Source organism: Tursiops truncatus, chromosome 3 (assembly GCF_011762595.2).
Source record: "Tursiops truncatus isolate mTurTru1 chromosome 3, mTurTru1.mat.Y, whole genome shotgun sequence".
NCBI classification, from domain to species: Eukaryota; Metazoa; Chordata; class Mammalia; order Artiodactyla; family Delphinidae; genus Tursiops; species Tursiops truncatus.
The window spans coordinates 162,711,669-162,733,909 of record NC_047036.1 but is presented as its reverse complement, the minus strand read 5'-3'; the positions used below and the strand labels follow the sequence as shown (position 1 = coordinate 162,733,909).

At 57.7% G+C, this 22,241-nt stretch overlaps 3 protein-coding genes across 6 annotated transcripts; 2 read left to right on the top strand and 1 right to left on the bottom strand.

Moving 5' to 3' along the window:
• Positions 1-184: 184 nt before the first annotated feature.
• On the top strand, positions 185-4,073 carry SAMD1 (sterile alpha motif domain containing 1). The gene is made up of 6 exons (XM_019930737.3): positions 185-313; positions 972-2,090; positions 2,510-2,804; positions 2,895-2,991; positions 3,090-3,201; positions 3,336-4,073. The coding sequence occupies exons 2-6, from the start codon at positions 1,128-1,130 to the stop codon at positions 3,492-3,494; spliced, it is 1,626 nt and encodes a 541-aa protein (XP_019786296.2). The 5' UTR covers positions 185-313; positions 972-1,127; the 3' UTR covers positions 3,495-4,073.
• Positions 4,074-5,265: 1,192 nt separating this feature from the next.
• Positions 5,266-8,203, top strand: C3H19orf67 (chromosome 3 C19orf67 homolog). Its single transcript, XM_033854183.2, has 6 exons — positions 5,266-5,600; positions 6,286-6,430; positions 6,548-6,648; positions 6,735-6,920; positions 7,262-7,396; positions 7,861-8,203. The coding sequence occupies exons 1-6, from the start codon at positions 5,266-5,268 to the stop codon at positions 8,033-8,035; spliced, it is 1,077 nt and encodes a 358-aa protein (XP_033710074.1). The 3' UTR covers positions 8,036-8,203.
• Positions 8,204-9,354: 1,151 nt separating this feature from the next.
• MISP3 (MISP family member 3) lies at positions 9,355-13,766 on the bottom strand. Of its 4 annotated transcripts, none has more exons than XM_004324141.3 (3): positions 12,487-13,746; positions 11,900-11,973; positions 9,356-11,640 (listed from the first exon to the last, which is right to left on the bottom strand). In XM_004324141.3, the coding sequence occupies exons 1-3, from the start codon at positions 13,052-13,054 to the stop codon at positions 11,623-11,625; spliced, it is 660 nt and encodes a 219-aa protein (XP_004324189.2). In that variant the 5' UTR covers positions 13,055-13,746; the 3' UTR covers positions 9,356-11,622. The 4 variants fall into 4 exon arrangements, 3 of the variants coding, with proteins under 3 accessions (XP_019786325.1, XP_004324189.2, XP_073659301.1); XR_012331068.1 differs by having other exon boundaries at positions 11,624-11,640; positions 11,900-12,020; positions 12,487-13,766; XM_019930766.3 differs by having other exon boundaries at positions 9,355-11,973; positions 12,487-13,751.
• Positions 13,767-22,241: the final 8,475 nt, after the last annotated feature.

The window sequence follows — 22,241 nt, the reverse complement described above, 5'->3', positions numbered from 1 at the left end:
GGGGCGCCAAACTGCCCTCTGACCCCAGATTAGGGGTCCCCACATTCTGAGGCGCGCCCCCTCTGCGTCCAGCCAGAGGCCGAAAGGGCGGGCGCTCTAGGGAGAAGCTGGGGCCGGCGCGCCGGGAGGCCGAGCGGCGGCGGGGGCGGCCCTGGTAGGGGGGTATGGGGTGGGGGTGACGGTGCGCGCCCCCCTTCCCGCATCCTCCCCGCGGAGCCAAGCGCGCCCAAGGGGCGCGGAGGCGTCGGTGGTCCGAGGATCCCCGCAGCCCCGGCAGAGCGCGGTGGCCCGACCCACGGGCGGCGAGTTCCCGGTAAGTGCGGTCCCGGGAGCGGAGCGCGCCGGGGAGGCGTGGAGAGGGGGGCTGGGCGCCGGGGACGTCTGGGTCCCGCGCCCAATGGCTGGAGGGCGGCCGAGCACCGCCCGCCCGCCCCGCCCGCCCCCTCTCCCCTCCCCCAGGCGCTCCCCTCCCCCTCCCCCGCCCGCCGCTTTCCCCCGCCCCCGCCCCGGCGCCAACTCCGCGGCGCCTCCTTAAAAAGCGCGCGGGAGTTGTAAGGGGGGGCCGGAGCGAGCCTGAGTGAGCGAAAGCGCAGGGTAAAGGGGGCGGGCGGGGGGCCCGGGCTCCACCTTAAAAGCGGGCGCGTGGGGGTGGGAGGGAGGAAGGCGGGCGGCGGGGAGGAGGGAGGGAGGGAAGGAAGGGGGGCCGGAGTGTCCCGGGCGCAGGGCGCGCGTGCGGCGGCGGCGGCGGCGGCGGCGGCGGCGGCGGGGAGGGGCCGGCCGCGCCGCGCTCCCCTCCTCCCTCCTCGCATCCCCGGCCCCGCGCGCGCCCAGCAGAAGCGGGTCTGTGTGTGCGTGCGTGCGAGTGAGTGAGTGTGTGCATATATTTTTCTCTCTTTTCTTTCTCTCTCACTGTTTTTTCTCTCTCTCTCGCTCCCTCTCTCTCGTTCTTTTTTTTTTTTTTTTTTGCAAAGAAACAGCAGCGCCGCCGCCGCTCCGCCGAGGCGCTGCGCCCCCCGGGGGGGGGAGGCGGAGGAGGCGGGCAGCGGCGGAGGGAGGGGAGCCGGGGAGGGGGGCGCCGCGCTGGGAGGGAGGCAGCGCGCACGGTGCAGCCGGGCCGGGCGGGAGGCATGGCGGGGCCCCCGGCCCTACCCCCGCCGGAGACGGCGGCGGCCGCCACCACGGCGGCCGCTGCCTCGTCGTCCGCCGCTTCCCCGCACTACCAAGAGTGGATCCTGGACACCATCGACTCGCTGCGCTCGCGCAAGGCGCGGCCGGACCTGGAGCGCATCTGCCGGATGGTGCGGCGGCGGCACGGCCCGGAGCCGGAGCGCACGCGCGCCGAGCTCGAGAAACTGATCCAGCAGCGCGCCGTGCTCCGGGTCAGCTACAAGGGGAGCATCTCGTACCGCAACGCGGCGCGCGTCCAGCCGCCCCGGCGCGGGGCCACCCCGCCGGCCCCGCCGCGCGCCCCCCGCGGGGGCCCCGCCGCCGCCGCCGCCGCCGCCGCGCCGCCGCCCACGCCCGCCCCGCCGCCACCGCCCGCGCCCGTCGCCGCCGCCGCCCCGGCCCGGGCGCCCCGCGCGGCCGCCGCTGCCGCCGCCACAGCGCCCCCCTCGCCCGGCCCCGCGCAGCCGGGCCCCCGCGCGCAGCGGGCCGCGCCCCTGGCCGCGCCGCCGCCCGCTCCCGCTGCTCCTCCGGCAGTGGCGCCCCCGGCCGGCCCGCGCCGCGCCCCCCCGCCCGCCGTCGCCGCCCGGGAGCCGCCGCTGCCGCCGCCGCCACAGCCGCCGGCGCCGCCACAGCAGCAGCAGCAGCAGCCGCCGCCGCAGCCACAGCAGCCGCCGGAGGGGGGCGCGGCGCGGGCCGGCGGCCCGGCGCGGCCCGTGAGCCTGCGGGAAGTCGTGCGCTACCTCGGGGGCAGCGGCGGCGCCGGCGGCCGCCTAACCCGCGGCCGCGTGCAGGGGCTGCTAGAGGAAGAGGCGGCGGCGCGGGGCCGCCTGGAGCGCACCCGCCTCGGAGCGCTCGCGCTGCCCCGCGGAGACAGGCCCGGGCGGGCACCATCGGCTGCCAGCGCCCGCGCGTCGCGGAGCAAGGTGAGCGCGCCGCGGAGGGGGGCGCCGCGCGGTGGGCAGGTGCGGGCGAAGTTGGTAGCGGGGCGCGAATCCCGGTAGTAACCGGGCCGCAGGCGGCCGGGGCTTTGCGCTTCTTCCCGGCGGGCTCGGCGGGTGGTGACCTTGGCAAGTCACTTGATCTTCCCCAGCCTCAGTTTCCTCTGCTGTAAAACGCGACTTAATAACAGTAGCGACTCCTTGGGGTTGTTGAGCGAGTTTAATGAGATTTGGCTACTGAGGGCTTTATTGACACAGAGCCTGGCATGGAGTGAATGTGTAAAAGTTAGCCCGTGTTGATATTAAAGGTGGTAGTGAGGCACACCACTTGGTCCTGGATCCCAGGGATTGGGCCCAGGGCCAGAACAGCTACTAACCTTGCGTGCCTGTCTCCCTTGCACCAGAGAGGTGGAGAAGAGCGAGTGCTTGAGAAGGAAGAGGAGGATGAAGATGATGAAGATGAAGATGATGAAGACGAAGTGTCTGAGGGCTCCGAGGTGCCTGAGGGTGACCGTCCTGCAGGTGCCCAGCACCAGCAGCTTAATGGCGAGCGGGGCCCTCAGAGTGCCAAGGAGAGGATCAAGGAGTGGACACCCTGTGGACCCCACCAGGGCCAGGATGAAGGGCGGGGGCCAGCACCAGGCAGTGGTACCCGACAGGTGTTCTCCATGGCCGCCATGAATAAGGAAGGGGGATCAGGTAAGGACCCCGCTGGGTGGGGGAGGGTGCCTGGTGGGAAGGAGCCGAGCCCCAAGATAAAACCACAGGCATATGCTTTTTATTTCCCAGCCTCTGCTGCCACTGGGCCAGACTCCCCATCCCCCGTGCCTTTGCCCCCAGGAAAACCAGCCCTACCTGGGGCTGATGGGACCCCCTTTGGCTGTCCGTAAGTTGGGGTGTTTGAGACACAGGGGTGCCGCCCAGGTGTGTATCACAGAACCAGAGGAGCATCACTGCTCACTGGTTCCCTTTGTTCCAACACAGTTCTGGGCGCAAGGAGAAGCCGGCTGATCCTGTGGAGTGGACAGTGACAGATGTGGTAGAGTACTTCACCGAGGCCGGCTTCCCTGAGCAGGCAACAGCTTTCCAAGAGCAGGTGAGTTCCTGACCCTCAACTTAGCCCCAGCGTTCCAGGGCCTTAGTGGGGGTGTGTGCTCTGACCCTGCTCGCTCGCTCGCGCTCTTTCTCTCTCTCTCTCTCTCTCTCTCTCTCTCTCTCTGTCCCACCCAGGAAATCGATGGCAAGTCTTTGCTGCTCATGCAGCGCACAGATGTGCTGACCGGCCTGTCCATCCGCCTCGGCCCAGCCCTGAAAATCTACGAGCACCACATCAAGGTGCTGCAGCAAGGCCACTTTGAGGATGACGACCCCGATGGCTTCCTAGGCTGAGCGCCAAGCCTCGCCCCTGCCCCAGCCCAGTCCCCACCTTACACAAGACCCCCAGAGTCCGGGAGCTGGTCGGGGACACCCTCAGCCCTCATCACAGATTCCAGTGAGGGGGCATGCCTACTCCTCTTTTCCCTGTGTCTCCCCAACACACACACCTCTGGCGCCCAGCACAGCCTGGACTCCCTGATAGAGGAGTGTCGGGTGGGACAGGGCCTACTTATTTCACCCCAGGAGGCCAACCCTCCCCCTCACCCAGTCTAGAACATTTTTGGAAAAGTAAAATGGGGGCTTCCCATCTTCCCTAGATCCTCTTCAGTTCAGCCAGATGTTTCCTATATAAATGTTTTATTCTGTCTGTTCATTTCGGTGGGTGGCCGTTCCCCCCTCCCCCACCACCCAGGCCCCTCCCCAGCCTGTCCCTGGCCTCCAGCCCCTGGGAGCAGCTGGGAGGGGGTCCCTGGAGCTTCCTTACCCCTCCCATTTCTTTCTGTTCATTGTCGCTCCAGCTGGCTGTATTGCTTTTTAATATTGTACCGAAGGTTTTTTTAAATAAAATTTTAAAAAAAGAGAGAACAAAAACATGGCACAGCGTCCATTTTATGAATGTAGTCGGGGACGTGGAGATCCACACCAGCCTCCTGGGAGTCTTGGGTTAGGACAGAACTGTTTGAGGAGGGAGACAGGTAGTGAATGGGGCTGCCCCACAGCCAGCTAACTGCTCCAGGAGGACAGGAATATTTGCTGCTTCTGCCATCTCCCCATTCCCAGAACAGCGCTTGGGCACACAGTAGGTGCTCAAATATTTGTTAAGTGACTAGCAGTTAACTCTAGGCTTTACGGGCATTCTCTGGGTCTCACCACAGCCCCATGAGGCAGGGCTCGTGAAAAATCCACTTTACAGATGTGGCAACTGGCTCATCACGGCAAAGATGTTTGCTCAGGGTCACGCGGGGTGCAGCCTGACACCTGTCTGAGTTCTTCACCCAGAGTCTTTATAATTAATATGTTTGGCTTCATAGCTCTATTATCTGACAACCTTTGCATGTTGCAAAGAATCCAGCCTACAACTGTTGCAGGCAGGGGTCTGTTTTGGGCCCATGGTAGGGTCTCCAGGCCTCCTGGCCCTCTCCATAAAAGGGGCGGAAAGGACTAGGCCATCAGATGAGGTCATGGGATGGGAAAATTTTTCCAAGTGAAAATTTTTATTATTGTTAGTAACAACCACTACATCACAAGTGCTGCTAAGTTCTAATGCAGTTTCTCAACTCCATTAGTTTTTTTAAAAAATATACAGATTCCGTGTCCTGGGAGTCAGAGACTCAGCGAGTGGGGCGGGGCCGTCCTCGTTTTCTATACCTGCAACCCCGGGGTTTGGACGCTCGGTAGAGACCCCTCCTCCCTAGGAAACCGCCTCAGAGAGTCAAATGCGCTGGCCCCAGGTCGCACCCCCAGGACACTGCCGCGCCAGCAGCGGCCCAGGTCGCCTCCCCCGGCGCGTACCCCACGGCCAGGTTCCGGGAGCGCGCGTGTGCGCGAGGCGCCGCGGCCGGGCCGCGCAGCGCGAGCCGGAACGGCTCGCCCCTCCTGCGTGTTGAAATTCAAATGAACTGAACTCCCTCCACGCAGCGCCGGCAGAGAGGTCGAGGCCCGGGTGAGATGGAGGGGGACGCGCTCCCAGCCAAGTCCGAGGTACCCTGGGCGGGGTCGAACCTGCGGCCAATGTGAGCAGCGGAGGCTTAAAAGAGCTCTGGTCCCCGCCTCCCGCCGCACGATGGCAACCAGGCAGTGGTTCTTGGGGCCGCTCCCCGCGGGCCCTGGGGAAACGCCGCTCCCGGACGACTTGGAACCTGGGGTACAGCCCTGCGAAGACCCCTCATGGTCGCTTCCCACTGGCCGACCTGGGGACTCACCCCAGGCGGAGCCCGAGGATATTCAGGGGCAGCTGCCCGAGGCCTCCACCTCTACGCCTTTCCCTGAGCCTCTGGCCCCAGGCCCCGGGCCCGCCCCTCCTCGCCTACCCTTGGACACCATGTTCAGCCCCATCAGCGAACAGCTCCGTTACCTGCTCAAGAAGGCAGATGATTTCCAGAGCTACTTGTTCTACAGGTGATGTTGGACGGGGTCCTAGGTTCTACCCATGGATGAGGAGACGGAGAAGGGAATAACAAAATAGGTGACAGACACTAGATTTGCAAACTCAAAAGCATTAGGAGCCAGAGGAGGTAAATGAAGCTAGCTGATCAGCAATCCAATTTCGAAGAGTTATGAGGACTGTGTAGAAATTTGGGGTTAGGGAGTGCGGGCTATTATGTGGGCCCTTGGGGTTGCCAAATCGCTAGAACTCTTCTCCCACTTTGTAACCGTTGGCTTAGGTTTTGAACCCTGGGCAGGCTAAACAAAACCTATCTGAGCAAGATTTGGCCTACTGGCTACCAGTTTGAGGCCTCAAAGGATAATACGATTCCCAGACCAAGGGAAAGGGGACTGTGATTCTCATATATCAAGGTCCATGGGAATCCCCTGGGAGGTTGTTTAAACCCTAGATTTCTGGGCTTCACCCAGGGAATAGTAAGTCAAAGTCAGTCCTGGGACTCGGGTGTCTGCATTTAACAAGTGTTTCAAATGTTTTTGATGCTGGTGGTCCTGGAAGATGCTCTGAGAAAGGCCTGACACTGGGGGATTTGGTTTGTAGTGGGGGTCCAGGTCAGGGATACAGGTGGGCAGTGAGTGGAATGGGAGAAATTGGTGGGGGAGCCAGGAACCTCAGGCAAAGGCCCCCTTCTCCCTTCAGCAGGGACCGAGTGCAGAAGGAACAGCTGGCGAAGGCCATGCCCACCTTCTTGCAGATGTGTGAGCCCTACTTCCTGTACCTGGAGGCAGCTGCACGGAGTGTGCCCCCCATCTTTGGAGCCCTGCAGGAGCTGATCCGAAAGGGGGTGTGTGGAGCAGGTTTCCCAGACCCTATGCCCCTTTCTTCATCCCTCAGGCCTGGGGGATGGGGAGGACGCTCATGGCAGGCCAGCTAATCACATTATGCCCCCTCTTCCATGCAGCTGTTGGAGATCTCCCAACAGCTGACTCTGCGCCTGGAACAGCTGGTCCTTATGTATGCATCATTTGGGTTTGTGAACCTGGAGGAGACTGACCCCCTAAGGTAAAAGGTTAGGAGACTGGGATTGGGGTCAGGGGTGGAGGAGTCCAGGGCATACCCTCATTCCCCACTCTCCCATCTCCTGCCAGCATCTCCTGTTTCTTCTGCGGGAGGTTCTCCATCAGTCCTTCCCACGAGGTGTCCATCTTTAGATACTGTGCCCCTGCCGCCTACACCGCCAGCCGCTTGCCCCGATACCTCTACAAGAAGATGCGCTGGAACCTGGAAACCACCCCAGAGTCCAGCAGCCAGGGGCAAGATTCCCGTGTGGATTAGTGAGTCCCCTTATCAGAATCAAAGTCCTCCCCTCTCTATGGAGAATGCCAGTTTGGGCCACTGAACCACCACCATCAAAGCATGGAAAGCCAAGCAGGAAATCAAGGACCTTTGAAAGGTCATCCCCACCTTTAAAAATATATATATGCCCCCATCAAAATAAAAGCCCTCATCTTAAAAGTAGGCTGACAGTGAGAAAAAGCCTCAGTATTGAATCATATCCCTACCTGAGAACTTGAAGGCAACTTCTGATGAGTTTCTACCTTACCTCCAAAATTAAAGCCCTCCAACAGAAGTTAGGAAACTGCTCACATTTAATTGCTGCCCCTTCCCCTCCCAGCTACTTCCTGTGCTATAGAGATACATGGGAAGACACAGGCAAGAGTCCAACCAACTCATGCCCCCAGATTCAGAAGCTGTGGTCCATCGGCCGATGGGTGCCCCTAGGACCAGCTGAGGATGACCTTTCTTCATGGTAGGAGCTAGGGCTATGGCAAGGTGGGCGTGGGGTCTGGAGGGAGGGGCAGAACCCAAACAAACACCATCTACCTCCCCCAACACTGTTTCCACTGGTAATAATGATAGCATTTTATTGTGCCCTGAAAAGCGCTTTATGCAGACTCGTGTAACAACCCGCTGAGGTCTATACTACTAGCCCCACTTTACAAAGAAGGAAATAGGTGCTCAGAGAGGATAAATTACCTGCCCAAGGACACACAGCTAGCTGAGTAATTGGCCAGGTCAGGGCCAGAGTTGTTCAGCCTCCCAGAGCCGTTACCCTCTATGTTTCTCATCAACAAGAAAATCACTTTCCCCCAGGGTTTTTCCCACCCCTAGCTGAAACAAAGCCTCTCTCAGCCACAGCCTCTCACTCAAGGGGAGGGGCTCCCGAGTAGCAGGGGGCGCTCACATCCAGGCCTGTCTCTCCCCGGCCCCCAGGATTTTGTCCCCGCAGCCTTCCGGGGACTACGAGCAGCTGCTGACCATCGGCTTCGAGGAGCCGTCGCACATGCTGGCCACCGACCTGCTGGTGCAGATCCTCACGGGCCAGGCAGGCACGGCCCGGCCCCCGAGCGCCGCCGGGCCCGCGGCGTGGGCCGCGCAGGAGTCTTGAACCTGGAGAGAGGGTGGGAGCTGGAGCTTGACAGTTCCAAACTCCAGGAGAGGGAGTAGTGGAGGGGCTCACTCGTTCTCCTAGTGCAGCTCCGCCTCGCCTTCCAAGGGGCCAGGCCGAGCTAGCCCGTCCGCACTGGGTCCGGCCCGGCCGCGGGGCCCTGCGGGTGGACACACCGGTTTTATGTTAAATAAAAGAAAGAAAGAGGTCACAGGCTCAGCGTCCGCTCGGATCGCCGCTCCCCTCCCCTTGGGGCCCCGCCCACTCGCGCGACCTTCTGGGAAATGTAGTCTCTGGAAACAAAACCATAGTCCACGACGGGAGGACGGAAGCTCAGAGCATGCGCAGAGGCGCGCATGAAGCAAAAAGGGAAGTAGCTGCTCCTGTCAACAACCGGAACCCAGAAAACCTCAAGTTTTGGGTAGCCGGGAAATTCAACGCCCACTGTGGGAAGGGACGCAGAGCCACGCCCACTCTTATGTTTTGACCCGGAAATTATTTCCCTGTACCGAAAAAGACTATATTTCCCAACGTGCCCCGGGAAAGGGCCAGCCAGTTTCCTAAGAGCCGAGGTTAGATCTTTTCTTCCAGCTTTTCGGTCTTGTCTTGTGCAGGTCGCCGTACCCCCTGGAGTGTCCGGGGCGCGGGCTGGGCGGGAGAGCCTGGAGGCAATCCAACCTAGGGTCGCTAAGCCTCACCCCAACCTTGGACCGGAGAGAAGACACGGGTTGAGAGGTGAACTCGCCTGCCGAGAGCTACGGCGACCAAGTGGCGGAGCCTGGACCTGAGCTGGGTTCTTCTGATAGCAACTGGTCACTTGCGAGGGGAGGGGTGTCCTTGCTGACCCGGCTGTCACTCAGCTGCGAGCAACCCCCCGCTTTAAACTAAGGGACACCTTTTGGTTCCCCCTAGCATTTTCAGAGTGGGAGGAGAGACTTGGAGCCCTGCTTCATGGAGCAAAACACTCGCTTACCTAATAGTCCCTGGTACATAGTATTATCATAAGTATTATGATTATCCCAGTTTACAAGTGACAAAAAAGAACGTGAGAGGTGAAGTAAATCAGGACTGGACCAAAACCCTTGTTCACTCGGGGTGGGATTGGAGGCTTCTGGTGACAGTTTCTGACTGCATCAAGGATTTTTTAGTCCACAACCCAGGTCTGAACGGGTCCAAAGGGGTTCTGAAGTTCCCTGACACGGATTTGAGGCCCCCCTCCACTGTTTAGACTAGCCCAGTCCAATAGAAATTTAAAATGAGCCACAAATGCGAGTCACATATGTAATTTCAAATTTTCTAGTAGCCACATTAGAAAAATAAAGAGGTCATAAGTTTAGTGATATTTTTATTTAACTTCATATATCCAAGATATTATTCCAACATATAATCAATGTAAGAAATTATTAATGAGATAGCCCTCTTTTTTTGTACTAGGTTTTAAAAATCTTTTGTGTATTTTACACTTACAGAACATCTCAATTTGGACTAGCGACATGCAGATTTAATCTATCTCCCTTAAGACAAATCCACAAGCCACTTAAAACTAGATTTCTGGTGGGTGGTGACAACACAGAGAGGAAGGAAACAGGCTTAATTTCTTGGGTCCTGTCTACACCCATGATTCTCTAACTTTAGAGTCATGTGGAGGGTTTGGTCATTAAGTCTGGGATGGAGCCCAAGAATGTGTGTTTCTTACAAGTTCCCAAGTGATGCTGACGTTGCTCGTCCAGATGCCACACTTTGAGAAATGCTAGCCTACATCGACCTCATGGCTCTCAAACTTGGCTCCATGTTAGAAGCACCTGGGGAGCTTTACTGATGCCAAGGCCTCTATCAGATTCTGATTTATTTGGCATAAGGGTGCCTCAGGTGATTTTAATATGCAAGAAAGTTAGAGAACCCAGGCCTACACTTAAGCAGTTCTGTTAACTCTACATACTTAATTCTTAGCTCCCCTGCTGGGGGGATTAAGAACAGGTTCTTGGCGTTTCCATTTTCCACTTTGGCAGTGCTGGCTCTTTCCTGCTTTTCTCTCTGTACCTCCCAGAGTCATGGTCAACCATGTGGTCAGTGTGCTGATGATGGGGTCAGGGGTGGGTCCTTGGGCTGAGCTACTGTTGGGGTGCAGTGCTGTGTGAGCTAGACCCAGGGCATACAGAATTGGACAAATCCAGGAGTTTAAACAATGATTCTAAAAGTCTTTTCTGGGTCTCAGCGCACCTCTAAGAAGCTGATACACTAACACTGCAGAATATACTGCACAGATGCAGTCTTACAGCTTATCTTGAATCCCATCCAGGGGAGCCTTGGACCCCTTGTCTTGGGACAGAGGGAAATTAAGGAGGGCTTGCCAATTGACAGCCATAAGCCCGACTGCAAACAGGTGTTGCTTGCTGTCCCCTCCTGCCCCCCACCAATTAAAGTTTTCTAAATAGTCACAATTGAAGTTTGGTAGATTTCTCTTTTAAAGCCTGGACTTCCAGTTGCTTTGGGGGTTTTTTGTTTGTTTGTTTTTTATTTTTTTGGCTGCACCATGGGGCTCGTGGGATCTTGGTTCCCAGACCAGGGATTGAACGCAGGCCTTGGGCAGTGAAAGCACAGAATCTTAACCACCGGACCACCAGGGAATTCCCTCCAGTTGCTTTTGGAAAGCAGAAGCTTGACACCACTAAGCTCACTCACTCATAGCACTGGTGATATGGAACAACACCTACCTGCCTGTTGAAATGAGGCATTTGTTTTACAGCACACCCTGTCTCTCTCTTAATATCTGCCTAAGGTCTGTAGGCATGTGAGGTTTGCAATTGCTAGGCAGATTATAAATGGCCTTGCATGCCCTACTAAGGAGCTTGAACCAATACCACTCCCTTTTTTTTGTAGCCATTGTTTATGTCCCCAAGGGCGGGAACAACCTCTTATCACCTCTGTCTAGCCAGCACCCTGCGCGGGGCATGTGGTTTGGCACCAATAAATGTTGACGAAATCTGGAAAGGGTGGGCATGAGTTCGTTTGTCCCAACGCCACAGTTCGCGCCCGCGTCGCCAGGGGGCACTAGGGCCCCGGCCGGGCAGGGGGAGATATGCGGCCCTGGAACAGGGAGATAGGGGACATTCTGCATTCCGGCCGGCGCCTCCGGCGACTTTCTCAAGCCTTGCTCCTCTCGCCGCGCTCCCGCCCCACCCCACCGCAGACGAAGAGGACCCAGAAAAAAGCAGCCCTGCACTGCCCAGAAAGAAGGGGCTTTATTGGGGAGTGGAGACAGCCGAGGAGGTGACCCCTATCTAACAGTCAAGGCCGGAAGGAGAGGCTAGCTCCGTTTGCAGTTAGGTGGAGAAGGGCGGGGCAGTTTTACTGGCGGGGTTGTGATAGTGGTGTTTCCCCATTGGGACTAACAGTTTTATAGAAGATTCTGGTCAATTTCACAAAGTCAGGTTCGAGGAGGGGCTGATCGATTGCGTCCTTCCTGGCTCAGACCTGTAGCCCCTCTCTAGGTCTTCCGCCGATCCGGAGGGCACTCCTGGGCGCCCCTGCCTGGGTCCTCTGACGGGCATGTTACCTTCGTCCGGGGACCCCAGCCGGCTCGAACCTCAAGGCTTCGGCTCCTCCTGGAGAGAGGGGCCAGACCGAAGGCATGCCTCGGGGGCCCGCGCACCGCGAGTGGGGACACCCAGGCCCCGGCTGGGGCAGTTTGGGCCCCAGGACCACCGCCTTCTCGACACCCCTGGGCCACGTCCGGGACTTTGGGTCCTAGCGCAGAGTGACTTCCCAGGGGGTCCTTTCCCCAGCCCAGCGTTCTCGCACGCAGAGGGTTGGGGTGGGGGGCAGCGACAAACGCCTGAGGCAGGAGGGGAAAGGGGTTCCCACCTGCTCCAGACCGTTCTCCGAAGCCTTTCTGCGGGGAGGCCAGATCACCGCCAGCTTTCCGTCGCCCCTGCTCGCTGCGGGGGAAGGGGCGCTCAGCCGAGATTGCCCCTCCTCTCACCAGCTGGAGGCGGCCAGGACGAAGGAGAGCGGCCGCGCCCCTTAAACACACACAGGCGTTCACCCGCCCTCCTCCCCATGGAGGCCTCCATCATGAGGGAGGAGGGAGGAACCCGAGGGGGGAGAGAGGCAAACAAACGCAGGGTGGGGAGGTAGGAACCCGAAAATTCAGAGGGAGGATCCAGGTGTGCCTGAACCCAGGGAGGGTTCCCTGGAACCCGACAAAAACATGTGGGATCCTCCTCCCTTCCCCCACCACGAGCCTAGGGGTCTGGATCTGGGAGTCCGACGGGGTCCGGGGGTGTGGAGCATAGGGATGGTCAGCCCAGAAGAGGTGAGTTGAGAGGGGCCCAAGGAGTCTGGGAGCCAGGAAGGGGGACCCTGAGGATCAGAGGGCCACTGGAGCTGGGCAGTCGGTGAGAGCGGCTGGAGCCCTGGGAATTCCCAGCGTAGGGGCGCCAGTGGCTTACCAGTTAGGCTGGGCGCGGGCTCCTTGAACTCGGCGGTGCCGTAGACGCTGAGGCGCTGGCGCTGCAGTTCCCGCTCGCGCTCATTCACCTCGCGCACCTCCTGCTCTAGCAGCGATGGTGCGATGGGCGGCGGGGCGCGGGCCAGCACCGGGCACCGGCTCTGCACGACTGAACGTGGCCGACCTCCGGGCTCAGGCAGCCGCTGCGGGTCCGCGCTGCCCTCCGCCGCCAGCGAGGAGCCGCACCCGCCGGCAGCCTCGAAGAAGCGCTTGAGCTCGCCCAGCGGCTGAGGCGGCTGCCGGGTGCGCTGCTTTGGGATCTCGGGGCGCGCTAGCGCCGCCTGCCGATGGGCCTCCCGCTCGATGTCTCGCTGCATCTGCGCGCCCGCCCGAGCGCGCTCCAAGGCGCGCGGGAGCGCGGAGCCGGGGCCCGGCAGGCTGAGCACCGGCCGCACACGCAGTTCGACGAGTTCGCGGCCCGCGCGACCTGGGCTCAGGCCCCGGCTCCGGCGCAGGCTCTCCTCGCGTTCGCAGCTGCGGCGGATTTCGCGCTCGATGGGCGTCTCCATGAGCGGCTGCTCTGGGGGCTGTTGTGGGGTCTCGGAGCGCAGTAGAAAACGCAGCTGGGGGGATTCCGAGTTTGACTCAGAGGAGGTTTCCGGACCTTGAGAGGGACACTGCTCCAGGAGCCCCGCGCCTCGCGCTTCACACGGTTCAGCGTCGTCGCTGCCTCGCCCAGGACTCTCAAAGCCCTCAGCTGCGGTCGGTCCAGGGCGCTCTGCCTCCTGCCCCGCTGATGGCCCGAGGACTTCGCTCTCTTGCTCGGGGGTCTCCGCGCCCTGGTCTGGGGAGGGCACGGGGACCTCGCCTCCTGGCCTGGGGACCTCGGTATCCTGCTCTGCGGCAGGCCCGGGAATTTCTCTGTCTAACCCGGGGGGCTCAGGGCCCCGCTCTTCGGACGACCCCAGGGCTTCGCTCTCCGGCCCGGGGGCCTCGGTGTCCAGGGTTGGGAGCAGCTGGGAAGCCGTAGCTCCCAGCGCTGGAGTTTTGATGCCCAGAGCTGGGACACACCGCCCTGCGCGGCACCTGTAGCTGCAGTCGCCGTCCGCGGGTTCCAAGGCGTAGCCTGCACCGGCCGCTTCTCTGACCCGCCCCTGGCCTCCAAGAACTGTCCCCGGGGGCAGGGCCGGGCAACGCCCCCTGCACCTGCAGGCAGGACTCCGGGCTCCGCCCTGGCCCCGCCCTCGAGACGGGGGCGCCTCAGCTGGGCGCTGGATTTCTTCCACTAGCACGCCTCAAGTCAGCTCAGGGCATTGGCCCGTTTAAAAGAGGACTTCCCTAGACCTAGCCCGCTACCTGGGACGCCAGTCTGGGTGCAGTGTTCACTCAGGGGGCGCCACCCTAGAACGTTTTCGGCCTCACGTCCCCGGCATTGCCAGGAGGCTTGGCCCTAGCTGCACGCCTGGCTGGGCCTCTGAACGCTGTCCTCTGGTGGGGTGTCCCCCGAAGCCATCTTTCCGGGGCCTTGCCTGTCCCGCGCAGCAGCAACGCCCACGGCGTCTGGGCTGTCCTTCCACCTTCCACCCCTGCAGCGCACAGCTCGGGCTGGAGGGGGCGCCAGGAACCGCCTCACCGCCCGCCCCAGTCTCCCTCCCAGTGCCTGGGTTCAGCAAGGTTCCGAGCGGTGAGCCAGCGCCCGCGCCAAGCCCAGAGGGCCCTTCCCCTCACCCTCTCCAGGAAAAGTACGCGAGGCGTCCACCGCCAAGTGCACTCCCAGATTGAGGGACGAGGGAGGGACGCACACACAGAACGCCCAGGGCTCAGCAGAGCGGCTGAGGTTTGAAAGGCGGTCACCTTGGACCCAGGCGACTGGGAAGGCTCAGAGAAGTATCCAGGCTTGCGGGAAGAAGTAGCTCCCTGCAGCTGGGGCCAGATTGTGACGTTCAAGGCCAGGATCGATGCCGGGAGCAGGCGACCTACCCCCAGGGACATTTTCCACTCTCTTCCCCTGGGCTCTCTCCAAAACCTGCCTCCACCCCCCACCATTTTGGGGTGACCAGTAAGAAAGATATAGTTACCTAAAGAAAGTGGGGGGCTACACAGCCTCAGGAGCCCCAATAATCCCCCAACTCTCTGCCTACCCTGGTGACTCCCCTTTCTGTCCACCCTCCCACTCTACTCTCTCCTTGATCCCAATCTCAAGCTGCTACCCTCCTCCCTCTGACCATCTGACCTCCTTCCTTCCTCTGACTCTATTGACCCAATTGGAATCAGGCCCACCTGATTCCCGCCCACTCAGAACCTAAGTGTCAGCCTTCTCCAAGGCTCAGTTTCCTTGTCTGTAAAACGGGGATAATAGTGCTTACTCCCTCGGGAGGTGATGAGGATGAAAACTGTACTTCTGGAATGAGTTGTCTCTACAGTGGGCTCTTTATCACCTCCTGTCCCTCTTCCAGCCATGCTTACTGGGCTCTTGGTTCCACCACGCCACTGAACCTTCTCTGTCCAAGGACCTCCGTGACCTCCATTTGCCAGACCTGATCACTGGCTCCTCCCTGATTCCCTCTCCATTAGCTCCTTGGTCTTGGAGGACACCATCCTCTCCTGATTTCCCTCCTACCTCCCAGGCACCCCTTCTCAGACTTCTGGTTCACCTGCATCAATGGGCTTCCTTCCCCTCTGGCTTCCATTGGGTTTGGCTGATGGGAGAGAGGTGAGTGAGGTCAGGATGTTTATCCCATGCCCCCTTCCTCCAAGCTTTGTTGGCTGTGTCCCTCCACAGCAGGCAGCAGCTCCACGTAGCTCTCTCCCTCCAGGTCCATGGGGTGGTAACAGCTCCTGGCTGTGGCGAATCCAGGGTATGCACTATGCCTTGATTATTTCCTTCTACTGAGTTCTCATCAATTACTTGGTTTAAGTACAGTCTCTTTCCTGCCAACACTCAGACCTTGACAAACTCCAATCTCATGCTTTAAATACCATCCCTATGCTGATGTCTCCCAAATTTATGTCTCTAGCTCTGACTTCTCCCCTGGGTTTTGGACTCATATCCAACAGTCCCTAGTCTAATAGATATGCCAAAATGAACACTTTAGAAACTGAACTCTTGGTTTCCCCCAACTCTATTCCTCTCTACTATGTATAGCAACTCACTCATTCTGTTTTTCATGCCCAAAATGTAGAAGTCAGCCTCAATTTCTCTTTTTCCCTCAGCCCCTGCCCCAATCCATTCATATATTGGATTGCTGTTTGCTCTGCCTCCAAAATATATTCTGAATTCGTCCACTTCTCGCCACCCTTGTCCCAGACGTTCACTGTCCTCCAGTGACTCCCCACCAGACTTAGAAGAAAAATCCAAATTCCCTACCCTGGCTCAGAAGGCCCTTCCCACTTCTCAGATCTCATCTCCTGACATCTCCCTTGATCACTCCTCCATCCCAGCCTTCATGGTTTCCTCAAACCCCGCAGCTGCATTCCCACCCCCAGGGCCTTTGCACTTGCCTTTCCCTCTGCTTGGAATGACTCATCACATGGTTGGCTTCTGCTATTCAGGTCTTGGTTCTTCAGAGAAGCGGTCTCTGATCACCCAGCCTATATCAAACACAGCTGTTCTTTAACCCTATCCCTGTTATTTTCTGTAACTCACCCAATACTGCAGTTATCATCAATTACCTTTATTTCTTCCTTTATTTGTATATTACCTGTCTCCCCCAACCGCAGGCTGCAAAGTGAGCCGCATTACAGCATTTTCTGTTTGTCATGCTCACCTAACTCCCCCACGCCTAAAACAGTGCCTGACACCTAACACTTGTTTAAGAATGTTCCCAATGCTGGGACAAAGAGATAAACCAGACTTGGAAGTTGCAGTTGAGCTTGGGAGACAGACACAATTATAAACAGAACAATCTTGCCTCAAGGTGGAACACACGACAAAGGTACAAAGGGAAGCCTATATATTATACATCCAAAGAGTTAACAGTTATTAAATCAAACTACAAGCAATGAAGTAAAAGATATTCTCTCCTCCAAAAGGTGGAAACAACCTAAATGTCCATCAACAGATGAATGGATAAACAAAATGTGATCCATCCATACAATGGAATATTATTTAGCCATAAAAAGGAATGAAGTTCTGACACAGGTTACATTGTGGATGAACCTTGAAAACATTATGCTCAGTGAAAGAAGCCAGACACACAAGGCCACATACTGTATGATCCCGTTGATAGAAAATGTCCAAAATAGGTAAATCTATAGAGACAGATGCAGATCGGTGGTTGCCAGGAGCTGGGGGTAGGGGGGAATGGGGAGTGACTGCTTAATGGGTACCGGATTTCCTTCTGGGGTGATGAAAAGGTTCTGGAACAAGACGGTGGCAAAAGTTGCACAACACTGCGAATGTACTGAATGCCACCAACTGTAAATTTTGTTGTGTGTATTTTACCGCAATTAAAAACTCATTTTTAAAAATATGTTCTCTCGGGGCTTCCCTGGTGGCGCAGTGGTTGAGAGTCCGCCTGCCGATGCAGGGGACACGGGTTCGTGCCCTGATCCCACATGCCTCGGAGCGGCTGCGCCCGTGAGCCATGGCCGCTGAGCCTGCGCGTCCGGAGCCTGTTGCTCCGCAACGGGAGAGGCCACAACAGTGAGAGGTCCGCGTATCGCAAAAAAAAAAAAAAAAAAATGTTCTCTCAGGGGAATTTCCTGATGGTCCAGTAGTTAGGACTCGGCCCTTTCACTGCCGAAGCTTGGGTTCAACTCCTGGTCGAGAAATAGATCCTGCAAGCCGTGTGGCGCTGCATATATATATATATATATATATATTTCCCTCTTCCTATCATGACAAATATACTTGTAGAATGACCTAGATGACCACGTTCAATTGAAAATATTTTGAATCCCTAGGAGTTGTGTACTTGAATGTGGGACACAGGAAAACCCCAGCCCTCAGTCTGGCCCCTTTTGCTTCCCACCCCAAAGTGTCCTACACAGCGAGGAGCCTTGTGCGCGCACCTAGGGAGCCCATCCCACATGCCCATGCTCTTTCCTCACCCCTCTGCCCACAGCTGCCCTTGGCCACTTCTTGGACACCCTGCGTAGGATCTAGAGCAGGGAGGGACGATTCAGCTGGGTACATTCCCTTTGCCCCATGGGGAGCAGGCCCTCTAAAGCAAGGGGCCCAGGGGACTTCCCTGGCGGCCAAGTGGTTAAGACTCCGCGCTTCCGTGCAGGGGGTTTGATCCCTGGTCGGGGAACTAAGATCCTGCATGCAGTGCGGCGTGGCCACAAAAAATAAAAAATAAAAATAAATGAATTTAAAATTTAAAAAAATAAATAAGTAAAGCAAAGAGCCCAGGACAAGGGCTCTTCTCATTGAGGTTTATGTCAGAATTGCACAGTGTGACCAGGGCTGTGATAAGGGAAGCACTGGGGGCTGTAGGATACCAGCCTGGAGAGTAAAAATGATTTCCCCAAGAGAGTGGTTGGATGAAACATATAATCAGCTGAGAAAAGGGGTGCTGGCCCTTTAAGAATGGGATGTGGGATAGAACAGGGACCCTCAAGATTTAGGTAGGAAGCTCTCTAGACCTTTCCCATCACCACACTCCCCCAATTGTTATCACATCTAAGGGGTGTCCAGGGTCCTGGAGGCTGTTTGATCTAATTCTCTTATTCTCCCAAAGGGGAAACCGAAGCCTAGAAACCTAGGGGAAGTTGCCCAGAGTTGTCCAGAGCCCAGACGTTCTGGTTCCCATGGGGCACAGGCTCTGGTCTCCAGAATCCTCTAGCTGGATCAGCCCTTCCTCCTCGCCCCAGAACCAGGGTCCAAGAAGGGAGGGCAGCTAGCCTGTAAAAGTATCCCTTGTGTGGTGTTCAACAGTACTCAAAGGTGGGTGACCCTTGGTGGGCGACTGGACTAGAAATGTCTAGGGTGGCAAGTGGAGGTACCATTGTCTGAGGGGGTCAGGGACTCCAAACGCCCGTCCACCCGCTAGACCACACATGTGAGAGTGTGTTTGCCAGGAGGCAGCTGAGTGCAGCAACGAGGCCACTGGCTGGTAAATAATTGATCAGGACAGCTGATAGTACCTCCCCAGAACTGCCCCGCCAGCCCCCGGCCCCCCTCGCCCCGGCCCATGCGTCTCCCGCCTCCTGGCCCAAACCAGCTGGACCAGCTCTCCCAGTGCCCGCCTGCAGCCCCCCCCCACTCCCGACAGCCAAGTCACAGCCTCCAGGGCACCTTTCGGCAAGCGGGTGGTGGGTCCTGGACTCAGGGACCAGAACGTGGGCTTCTGGGCAGAGATGGCCCTGCAAAGCCAGGTGTGGTCTCCGGCCACACCCATGTAAGTGTCTGGGGTCAGGGGGGCCAGTGGGCAGGGCCTGGGAGGGGCTCATGGAAGACACTGGCCTTTCCACGGAGCAGGGGAGGTGAGACCTCCAGCTAGCCTCTCCTAAGGGGGCCAGGGAGAGTGAAGGGCGGCCGGCAGCCAGCCCCCCAGGCTCTTCAATGCCACCCCCTCCCCAGAAAGTCGGGTGGGAGGTGTGAACCCTCACCCCCTTCTTTTTTGGGGACTTTCCGCTGGCAGGCCCAAGCCCAAAGTCCAGCCTGGGGGGTGGGGCTATTACTTGGGTGAGGGGCAGGGAATGTCAAGGTCTCTGACTCCTATGTTTTGCCTCTAGAATCATCCCTCAGTGTCCAGGGTGGGAGGAAATGCTTGAGATCCAACAGGAAAAAGTTAACAGCTCCCAAACTGGGAAAGAGAATGGGAAAATGGAAATGATCACCTGCTTAATGAAATGACCACCGACTGTTCTTGGTGGGGCAAAATGCCACCACCGTGAATGTTCTTCTTGCAGAGTTAGAGATAAGCAACATCTAACGAAATGTGCAGATTATTTTAATATTCGAGGTGTGAGGGCTTTTTAAAGTAAGAGGGTGGAGGGGCTCCAGAGGTTTGTAAAGAGTTCTGGAAAAGGGGCTCCCCCCAGGGACCCCAATTTGGTTCTTCACTCTTTTGGGTTCCCCGTTGCATTATTCACCAACTACAAACCTGGTTGCCTAGCAATGGGAATCTGATCCTCCCCCCAGCAAGGAAGAGGCAGGGAGATTACATCTTGGGGGTGGGAGAGCAGAGGGGGGACTTTAGCCTTCCCCCCAGGGGCAAACTTATTAACAGGGGGTCTGAGCTTCCTTTGGGATACCTTGGAAAGCATGACTTCAGCATCCTGCCCCAACTGGAATTGGGGACACCCCAGACAGATCTCTTGTCTCCTGGCCGTCAAGAGGAGGATGCCTAGACTTCCCTCTTCCCCACAGTGTTCCCAGTATTGGGGATCTGAGAGCCTTGAGTTCCAATCCTGACTCAGGGACATTAGACAAGTCTTTTTGCCACTTCTTGGGGCCTCAGTATTCTCATCCGTCAAATGGGGACAGTACTACTATTGATACTTACCTTCTAAGATGGTAGAGAGGGTTAAATAAGTTACCGTGAGTAAAGCATTTAACAGTGCCTGGCACCTGGTGTGCACTGGCTAATGGTTGGCTGATTTTCTTCTCAGTTGGAATGTCAACTCAGCAAAAAGTTGACTACAGTGTCTCAAGATCAGGGCAGGGAGGGGGAGGGGGAGGTGGCTGTGGGAGCCTAGCGAAAGCCCCATAGAGCACTTAGAGTGCTATAGATAGTAAGTGCTAAGTGTGAACTCACTATTATACCTTCATGGTGAGGCCAGAGAAGATCTGGGAGGCCCCACCAGAGTTTGGGCAATGAGGTTAGTTAGTGCTCAACTTAATAAATGTTTGAGGGCTTGCTCTGTGCCCACCCTGGGCTAAGCGTCAGGGCCAACAGGCAGACAGATATATCCTTCTAGTTATTGGCCTGTGAAACACCTGCACGTAGTCAGTGCTCAATGCATGTCTCTGATGAGAGGCCGATGTAATGATGACTGTCCCTGAAGTGCCCTGCAGTACCAGTCAGCCTCCAGCTTCCAGGGGGAGCCCAAATGGACTAGGGGTGGCCCTGGAGGCTGGGAATTGGGGATCCTGGGGTGCTCTGAGGAGGACAACAATGGGGGTAATCTCAGGTTAAACCTTAAACGGCGAGTCCCCCTCCCCCTCCTCCCAGTTCAGAGTCCGGCACTAGGCAGTGTGACCTGGTGACCCTTGCCCCCAGGGATGGTGGCTTGCAGGTGGAGGAGGCAACTCCGGAGTTACCATGGCAATGGCATGTGTCCATGGTGGGATGGACCCTTTTCTCCCCAGACTCCCTCACCCCCCAGCACTTAAGGGATGCTGTGTAGGAGCCAAGGTCCAGAAAGGACCTTGTTCGGGTTTGGTGGGATTCGAGAGTTTCTGGGAATGGTTATTATAATGAATCAAAAACATTATTAGTCGTGGGAATTATTTAAATTTTTTTATTTTTTTCTTTTTGGCTGAGGTACACGGCTTGTGGGATCTTAGTTCCCCGTCCAGGGATTGAACCTGGGCCCTCGGCAGTGAGAGCACGGAATCCTAACCACCGGACCGCCAGGGAATTCCCTAAAATTATTATTAATAATAAACTATGCTACTGTTTTTGGAGCACTATGTCCTAAGTTTTTTCCTGCATGGATACTTCCTTGCAAGGCCATCATCTCACCTCTGCAAGGTGAAGGTCAAGCTATCCTGGTCCATTTTACAGATGGGGAAACTGAGGCTCAGAGAGGTGTTGTCAAGCCTAGGAAGGGATTTAGCTCAGTCTGTCATGGTCTCTGCTCTCTCTCCCTCACAGAACCCCTGCCCTCTGCCCCGACCCCTCCCAGGTGCAAAGGGGAAATAGAGGAAAGTGCTGGGTTTTGGTTGGCTTCCCAGCAGCTCAGGGATCTTGGCTCAGAGAGGGGTATTCGAGAGGTGAGCCTGCTGAGGTGTGGGCCCCTGGGAGACCCCTTTGGCAGCCGCCTCCCTCTCCCTGCAGGCCCATGGCAGAGAGCTCCCTCTACCGGCAGCGGCTAGAGGTCATCGCGGTAAGTGAAGCCCTACCAGTGCGGTCAGCCTGGAGCCCTGGGCAACCCTAGCCTTGCCCCAAGCCCTTTCCTCTCCTCCCTCCTATCACAGGGAGCAGGCCTAGGGCTCTGAAGGTGCGGGAAGCACCCTCAGCTCCAGCCTTTCTCGGGGCGCCCCACCTAAATCCTCAGGCCCCTCCGCTCCCCAGTTCCTCTGATCACTGACACCCCTAGAATGGAGAGCTGCGAACTCCGCACTCTTGAAATCTATAGCAGCCGATGCTCCATTCTTGAACCCCAGTCTCCAAGATACCCCATGTCTGAACCCCATCTCTCAGACCCCCATATCTGAACCTCATCTCTCTAAACTCCCATATTTAAATCTCCATCTCTGTGGACCACATCTCTCTGAACCCCCATCTCACTAACCCCCATTTCTCTGGACCCCTTCTCTACATCCTAGTCTCGCTGGATCTCCATGACTGCACCTCCATTTCCGACCCCCCCATCTCACTAGCCGCCTCCCTTTGATCTTCATATCTGGACCCCCATCTCTCTGAATCCCGTCCCTCTTAACTCCATATCTCAGACACCCCCTACCCCCGGATTCCCATTCCAAGGCCCTCCCACCCACAGACCCCAGCTCCGCGCGGGCGAGGCCTCTGCAGCATCCCGGGCGCGGCCGGCCCCGCCCCCGCCGGCCCCGCCCCCACCCGCTGCTGAGTCAGGGCCTCCGCAGCCCCCTCCCGGCCCGGGGCCCAGACTTGTGTTCCGCCC

Bases quoted from the DNA above. Each gene is read 5' to 3' on its own strand.
- SAMD1 (XM_019930737.3), top strand. From the start codon at position 1,128: ATGGCGGGGCCCCCGGCCCTACCCCCGCCGGAGACGGCGGCGGCCGCC. The intron at 2,091-2,509 runs GTGAGCGCGCCG...CCCTTGCACCAG, and splicing joins CCCGCGCGTCGCGGAGCAAG to AGAGGTGGAGAAGAGCGAGT. The intron at 2,805-2,894 runs GTAAGGACCCCG...TTTATTTCCCAG, and splicing joins GAATAAGGAAGGGGGATCAG to CCTCTGCTGCCACTGGGCCA.
- C3H19orf67 (XM_033854183.2), top strand. From the start codon at position 5,266: ATGGCAACCAGGCAGTGGTTCTTGGGGCCGCTCCCCGCGGGCCCTGGG. The intron at 5,601-6,285 runs GTGATGTTGGAC...TTCTCCCTTCAG, and splicing joins CAGAGCTACTTGTTCTACAG to CAGGGACCGAGTGCAGAAGG. The intron at 6,431-6,547 runs GTGTGTGGAGCA...TCTTCCATGCAG, and splicing joins AGGAGCTGATCCGAAAGGGG to CTGTTGGAGATCTCCCAACA.
- MISP3 (XM_019930766.3), bottom strand. From the start codon at position 13,054: ATGGAGACGCCCATCGAGCGCGAAATCCGCCGCAGCTGCGAACGCGAG. The intron at 11,974-12,486 runs GTAAGCCACTGG...CTTCCCCCGCAG, and splicing joins GCCCGCGCCCAGCCTAACTG to CGAGCAGGGGCGACGGAAAG.